The sequence below is a fragment of the Fulmarus glacialis genome, unplaced genomic scaffold (genome assembly GCF_000690835.1).
Source record: "Fulmarus glacialis isolate BGI_N327 unplaced genomic scaffold, ASM69083v1 scaffold3849, whole genome shotgun sequence".
Taxonomy (NCBI): Eukaryota; Metazoa; Chordata; class Aves; order Procellariiformes; family Procellariidae; genus Fulmarus; species Fulmarus glacialis.
Genome location: NW_009235055.1, coordinates 2,761 through 10,546, shown reverse-complemented (window position 1 = coordinate 10,546; position 7,786 = coordinate 2,761). Strand labels below are relative to the sequence as shown.

Genomic DNA, 7,786 nt, shown 5'->3' with positions numbered 1-7,786 from the left:
CTCATTTTGAAAGAATGACTAACCACTAATTGCACTGAATATAGTCTTCCTCTTGCCTATCTTTTATAATTAGAAAAATGAATTGGCCCTTACAAAGTGTTATGTCTTTGCTTGTTCCTAATAAAAATACTATGTTGCCACTCACTATCTATTTCAAAGGTTAAGAGAGACTGCGGCTCAGAGGAGGGATCGGTTAGTAAATGCTACAAATGCGTCTGGAGTTTAGGGGTTGAGTTGCATGCTGCTCTCAACCCTATTTTCTCTCTTCTTTCTTTCCAAGTTAAAAACCTATCCCAGAACAACAGCAGTCAGCCTTTTTTGTATCTTGCAAAATAGTCCAGAGGGGGTAGCCACATAAACAAAATCAGCCATAATACAGGAGGCTACGTAAACTGGTGTTTCTTGAGACAAAGCATGAGTTTATTGTGCTTTCCCCTTCTCCAACATCTTTAGGAAAATCAAACCAACGTCCCCTGCATTCACCTTCCCCACAAATCCTTTGGCTGTAACTACTGGGGGAGGAGGCGTAAGTGGTGAAAGCAAACCCCATGACATTTCTTCAAAGGCTCTTGGTGAGGAAGAAAAGAGCACGCAGAAAGTCAAACAGCGTGACTGCGCCAGCCCCATTTTAAACCTGGAAGGAAAATCCTGGCAGTTGTAGATATTTTTCACTTTTTTATAGAACTATTTATTTGGGAATAGAAAGAAGAGTCCATGGGCCCAACGCGAGTTAAAAAAGTATCAGTGACTTCTCCTTCCTTGTTTTTGAAGCTGAGTTACTATAAAATAATGGGATATGCTGAGAGTAGTCAGGACACGAGGATTTGGACATCCTTCCCAAAACAGGCCGGGCTCTTTCACCTTTAGTAAGAGGAATTTGGAGTTTGAAGTTTAAAGAAGCGAAAGCAGAACTGGAGATTTCTGCGGAGATGAATTAACATCCTGAGGTTTATTTGCTTGTTTAGTAAGGTCACCTGGGCCTCCTGTTGAATCAACGGAAGGCCTCTCCTACCACAGGTCTCTCCACCCCCTCCAGGGACGAGGAGGAGCTGGCTAAGGATCCTGACTATTTCAGGGTAGAGATCTACAAATCTGTCTTCCGCTGCCCTGTATCGCATCGAGCCCCGCTCGCTGTGTTTGCAGGGTGCAAGACAGAGGTGGGCAGGGCAATGTCCGGAGACACACTGCTCCTTCCCCGGCGCTTGGCTGGTTGGAGCATGCAGGCAGATGTGTTAGGCTAAGCAATAATGGGGTCAGTGGAATTTTCCTTGCTGGGCAGGCAGGTAGGGCTGCAGGGGGGTGCCACTGCTGTTTGCCTGTGTGAGAAGCTGCTTTTTTTCTTTTTTAAGTTGCATTGGGTGCAGGTGCCCAGGTACTGGCAGGGGGGACTGCAGGGCAGCCTCTGTGAGGAAAGGCCAGGGCTGCCCCGTGCCGGACACAGCTGGTTCCAGCGGCCCCACCACAGGGAACAGCTGAGCCCCTCAGCCAAAATAGTGGCTCCTCAGAGAAAGCATATGTAAGACAGGGCAGAAAATGCTGGGCAGGCAGAGGAGGAGATAAAAAAGAAGAGTGAGAAACAGCAGAGGGAACAACCAAGGTCAGAGGAGGTGCTCCATGGCGGAGCACATACTGTCTGAGCCTGTGGACGACCCACCCCAGAGCAGAAGAGTAGCGGGAGAGGGAGGGCACGGCCGAGAGGCACGTTTGTGTGCCGACCATAACCCCCTCCCGTGCCGCTCCTTACCTTGCTGAGGGGACAGAGTGCGACCTGCGGTGATAGCAAGAGGGAGGAGAGGAGCTTGGCATGACACTGAGTCTGGGGAAGAGGAGAGGAAAGGTGTTTCCCCTAAGTGTTTTAATGTTCATCTTCTTGCTTCCCAATACCCGAATCATTAATTAAATATATATATTACTTGGCCATAAATTAATTTCCCCCAATCAAGTCCATTTTGCCCATGAGGGTAATTAGTAAGTGAGCTCCCTGTCTTTATCTCCACCCATGAGCTTTCTTGTTTCTGTTTCTCCTATTTCCTCCTCCTATCTTGCTGGGGAAGAGGGACTGATGAGCAGGAGGGTAGGAGCTTAGCTGCCAGCCAGGGCCAATCCACAGTTGTTTGTAAGCTTTGGGCTAAAGACCAAAGACAAAAAACAACAAAAAGAAGTAAAGGAATTTAGGCTGTCAGTCTCTGTGTTCACTTTGCATCATTGACGTGGGTTGTCTGTGGTTCCTCTCCATGCCTGTGCACTGAACTTCACGTCAGAAAATTAGAAGACTTTCCATTTTAAATCAGCTTGTATTTCGCCCACCTATAAAATGACAGCTTCTATGAGATTGATTAAACCATTCTTTGAGTAGAAAGCCTGTTTGATCTTTTGCTGCTTTGTAGAGCAGTTTATAAGAGCATTGTTTCTAGACGTTCACTGGAAAGATAACACGTTTTAATTTGCAACTCATATCCAGGTTAATAAACACAAAGTAAGGTATACACCATCCCAACTGAGCAACTTCCATGCATCTGCCTATATCCTTTTATGTCAAATTGAAGGGATAATTCTTAAACCTGTTCAATATTAGTTTAATACCTACTTAAGAAACTCTTATTCTGTGAGAATCAAGTCATTCTTCCCTCAGCTCCTTTATTGTCTTGCCTGAAGGCATACATATGTACAACACAAACTTCAGAAGCTAATACAAAACACCCTACAAAGGACAAGGTTGTAAAGGATGACGGAAATGGTTACAAAAGAAACAAAGCAGGCATAATAAAAGTATTCTTAAAATAAAAAAAGCAGCATTTATTATCAGATTATAATACATGCCAAAATAAAAGCATCTTTTAAACCACCGAGTATGTTTATGAATTGTCTTTACAGGTTTTTCCTCCCATTTTAAGACTAGAATTTGTTTTTGTATTTGCGTACATTGTTGAAAAATAAGTATTTAAAAACGTGATTCAAGAACAGATGCATATAATGAGGAAAAGTGAACCCTGGCTTGAAGTGAAGCCATTCCAGCAGAAGTCAAGAGCAGAGAATGCGTTAGGATTGAAAATTTAAATACATCCTACTTAAACTGAGAGGGTAAAAACAAGAAGGTAAAAAAAAAAAAAAAAAAAGAGGTAAAACCAAGACCAAATCACCTAAAAACTAACAATGCAAGCCTTTTTTCTTTTTTATAGTATCACATCAAAATTACACAGAAGACCCCAGTGATCACTAGGGAATCTGCCACAGTCTAATTTTTCCAATCCGATTAAGTCCATACTTTGTGGAATAATATGTCCCCTGTCTGCGGCAGGCCGAAAGTAAATGCGGTCAAACCTCATCTTGCACTTGTACTCTGCATCCAGGTTGGTATTGGAGTGGGTGTCCCAAGTATAGCGGCAATGTTGAGGTTTACCCAAAAGCTCCCAGATATCCGTAATGTTGTTAGGTAAGCCACCTAGTTTAGTAACCTGAAGGTAGAAGGGGGGCAAATAAATCCACAAGATACTGAATTCACAAATTTTACCTTCAAAAACAGAACTGAGATGTCACAATATCACTTTTTTCTGCAAAACATGAGTTGTGAAAAACAAAGATATTGGAGACGTTTCTAAATTGTGGTATTTCTCAGGATACTCTAAAGCATGACCAATTCCTGTAGTACTTTCTAAACCCAAATCACGTTACAAAATAAATGTTCAGCTCTGAAGTTTTGAGGTATGGGGGTCAACAGCATGTTCTCTGAAACAATGTCATTCCAGTTCCCTTCAATGGAATGATGAAACACTGACCTTTTAGTAATAATGCACAAATTTCACTTTTAATATCAGCAGCCAAAACTGACATCTCCATGGTGAGGGATTAATTTTAAAGTCCCAAGATCTATTTCTCCAGAGCATCCTCTTCTTTCATTGACTCTACAAGCATTAACTCTCTGAGAATCAGAGTGTTGAGCAAGTAAAGATCAGGTTCTCAAAATGAGACGCTTTTGAAGTCGAAACTTCATTGACTATCCCTGCATCTTCTCAGATATAAATATTGCCAATAAAGCACTTTGTTGGAGGGGCTCTTCATATACATCACCTCAGCTATAACAATGCCTCAGCATAGCAATGCCGCAGCTTCTACTTAGTCACCCTTCCACTTTCTAAGAATAAATGTTGCAAGTCTCTGTTGTGCCTAAAGACAACAGAAAAACCTGAGAAGATTTTGTCAGAATACCTTCCCAAAATAACAAGGTTGCTTATTTCTATTTACCTCACTGTCTCTGAGGTTTGTATCCCCTCCAAATATAACAGTAGTGGACTCAGACTCCTTCTGTATTGTGTTTAACACTATTTGCAGTTGCTTCATACGCTCCTTAGAGTGATTTTTAGTGCTCTCCAGATGAGAGGTCATAAGGCAAAGTTCATTACCAGATATGCTCACCTGTGCATGAAACAAAGAGGCAATGTTACTATCCACACCATGGTAAGAAGTTCAAAGACAAAATCTAATCACAAAGTAAATTACTGAATGACAGAGCTGTGGTTAATATTAGTTTCACATTGAAGAAAAGGCTTACAGGAGGATAACAGGCTTTTAGTTTTCTTTTCAGAGGTTATGAGACTTGAAAACAAAGCATGGCCAGTATCTTACATAAAAGATTTAAGTTTGTTAGTATCAAATGCAACTGGGTTTGTATGTTTGGAGAAGTAGTTTTTCCTGCTGTTTGAGACTGTCATAGAGTGAAGCCAGCCTGGCCTTTCCTGTGATTTTTTTGTTTTGAAGGCAGAAATACAGCTGTTTAGTACATACTGACTCACTCACATGCACAACCAAAAGGTTCCTCATCATGGAGGTTGTTGGAAAAGGTATTATCTCATGTTTCAGTAGCTTCACTCTTGATTTCTTCAACATTATGGCAGTGAAATAGCCACCTATGTTACCTAAAGAGGAACAAGGAAAGAAATGGTCAAGGATATCTTCTGCCATGCCATAAAGAAGTTAAGATTCTGAAAGAAACCTTTTTACCGTGATCTGGGAGAATCACGTTAATTTGCAAGATGTACACAGTAATTAGTTAAAAGTTTCATAATAGCAGTGTGAATTTTTCAGATTTTTTAAATGCAAATATTTTAAAAATTACTTATCTATGGCACTTTTTTGGCTACCCTTGCTATCAGTCTTTCAAAACGCAGAATAAATACAAAGGAAACAGGCAAGCAAGCTTTTCACATGCATAATTTGCATCAAACTATATCCTGATATCAAAACACAGAAAGTAATTTAAGTGGTTCCTTCTTCACTTTACTCTTTTCACTCCTACACATGGTCAGAGATTTTGACAAGGGAGACAGAATAAAAACCAAACTTACTTTTTCCGTTTTCTGTCTTTAGAAACTGAGGGTTATTTCTTACCTGGAATAATCGTGTAACTGCCTGCTCTCGTCTGTAGAAGACAGAGCTGTGGTGGGACGACCTCTTGTAAAAAGACAACATCTGGACTGTATCTGAAATCAGCAAGACGATTTTAAATTAACTACTGAAAGGTAGTACTGTTACACTCTGAGGCCAAATGGAACAGGGTCAGGGATTTCAGATGCACCTTGTCCTCGTCTTCCTAGATATCGTAAGAATCTGTTTTTTTAAAAAGAAAAAACTCTCTCCATCATATTTAGTAGCGTGTAGACACATCACCATTGTTAAAAGGGAGGAAGCAATTATTATTATGGACATAGAACTGACATGGTAATGAAACGCATGACTTCCTTATTCCTTGATCTTGCAAACATTTGCCCAGGTTTCATATACTACATACACAGGGAATTCAACTGAAGGAGCTGCAAAGCAGCTTTGGAACATGTTCTGCAACATCTAAGTTCTCCAGGAGATTCCAACCGCCACCTCATTCCCTTACAACAGATCCCCTCAGGTAACCTGCCATTCATTTTCTCCAGTCTCATCGATGCCAAGCTCTTTTATTTCTTAGAGCTGTGCAATCAGTAACAGTTCATGTAGGGCAGCAGTGCTGAAAATGCTGATTTAGACATAACTTTACAGCTGTCCCTATTTTTGCTACACTGCTGAATAGCCCTGCTCTAAGCAGGTGAAGGACAAACTTAAGGCCGTATTTACAGAAGAAAAATATTGTGACCCCAGATTAACAAAATCAAGTGAAAACTGATTTAGTTAAGGGGTTTCTGCTGTTTTAAGAGGAACTTAAATTATCACTTATTTAAATCATTTAATTTATACTGATAAGTTACTGTATTAATATAAATCAATTTATGTAATTGTTAAATTGCTCATAAATATATTCATGGGAGGTTTCCACTAGTGGAACTATAAAAGGTAATCACAGATTCTACTGTTTTTATCTTACCTTGCACATTTTCTTTTTTGATAGACAAGTAACAGCAAGAGAGCCACTTTTCACATTTCACGAAAAAATCTTGTTTGTTGTTTCAAACAGTTTGCTCTAGCATGAAGTTATTCATACTACTAGAATGAGACAAAGAAGTTTCTTGCAGTTTTACCCTTCTGTCATGTACAGGATGGAAGTATGAAGTATGCTCTTGATGTATGACTGCAACTTGAACAATATTGTTCATTATAAAAGAGCTTTTTAAAGTAGCCATCACAAAATATTTAATCTTTGGGATGCTGCGTAGGTTCACACCTCTTCCAACCAGCTATTTAGGATTTATGAAGTGATTGTATTGTTGCATCTAACGTTAGTATGATTTGGGCATGAAGATTCGTAAATATCTAAAAGAAGCAGCTTGCTTTTTCCTTTAAAGCTGGGTACATGACAATACAAAGATGAAGCTATACTTACAATGCCAGGTAAGAACAGATTCCTCTAGCTCGTTCTTTTAGATTTCCTAGATCCAGCCCATCAATGTTCCAGGTTATCAGTGAGAAGGTGCTGTCATCTTCTTGTTGCCTCGAGTCTGCACTATTCACACTGGCATTACTAGTAGTTGCATCTGCTGTGAGGTCAATACTAAAGAGAGAGTTTACTTGTTTGTCAACATGCATAATACTATTCTTCCTGCAATTACCTCCCTCATCTTCTAAAGGAAAACGTCTTAGACCCGTCACAACTTACAGGTGGCCATCTAAAACTTTCCCAAGAAATAAGTTAACATGTACTGATCTCAACATAATTTAAAAGCTCAGTAACTAAAACATACAGACCTGAGTCATACAGAGCCTTAGTACACAAGTGAAGTAAGTGGTTTTTCTTTCTCCTTATAGACACAAGATAACATTTACCATTCTGATTTAAGTTAATCAGATGGCGAACAACGTAATCCAAAGCACTTGAGTAATTCATGCTAGAGGCAGGATGTGTATATTAGCTTTTCAAACACTTTCCAGCATATCAAAAACAAAGAACTGCAGCCAGGACTTGCTTTTATGTGCCCATCTTTGTAGGCTGAACCCCCTGGGGAGGTACATGTGCAAACTCACTCTGTGACAAATTCATAGTCTTTTTGTTTGGGAATATTCACCCCAAATCCCACCTCAAAAACACAGGCCCTGTCTACCCTGTTGGTTTGATAAAGGCTAAACAACACTGTCAAAGTTTGAGTGCCCAATCTAGTAACTGTTTGGGGACTATGTTGCTAAAGAGAACCAGATTCTACCAGGGTTGTACTTGTTTTGGCTGGGGTAGAGTTAATTTTCTTCATAGTAGCTAGCATGGGGCTATGTTTTGGATTTGTGCTGGAAACGGCGTTGATAATACAGGGATGTTTTAGTTATTGCTGAGCAGTGCTTACACAGAGCCAAGACCTTTTCTGTTTCTCACCCC

The 7,786-nt window shown here is 40.2% G+C and overlaps 1 protein-coding gene across 1 annotated transcript; it reads right to left on the bottom strand.

Moving 5' to 3' along the window:
• Nucleotides 1-3,126: 3,126 nt before the first annotated feature.
• TDP2 (tyrosyl-DNA phosphodiesterase 2) lies at nucleotides 3,127-6,973 on the bottom strand (the record flags this gene model as incomplete). The annotated part of the gene is made up of 5 exons (XM_009585851.1): nucleotides 3,127-3,455; nucleotides 4,243-4,413; nucleotides 4,795-4,913; nucleotides 5,386-5,477; nucleotides 6,806-6,973. Coding segments are annotated over 5 exons (832 nt in total), but the record flags the coding sequence as incomplete, so codon positions are not given.
• Nucleotides 6,974-7,786: the final 813 nt, after the last annotated feature.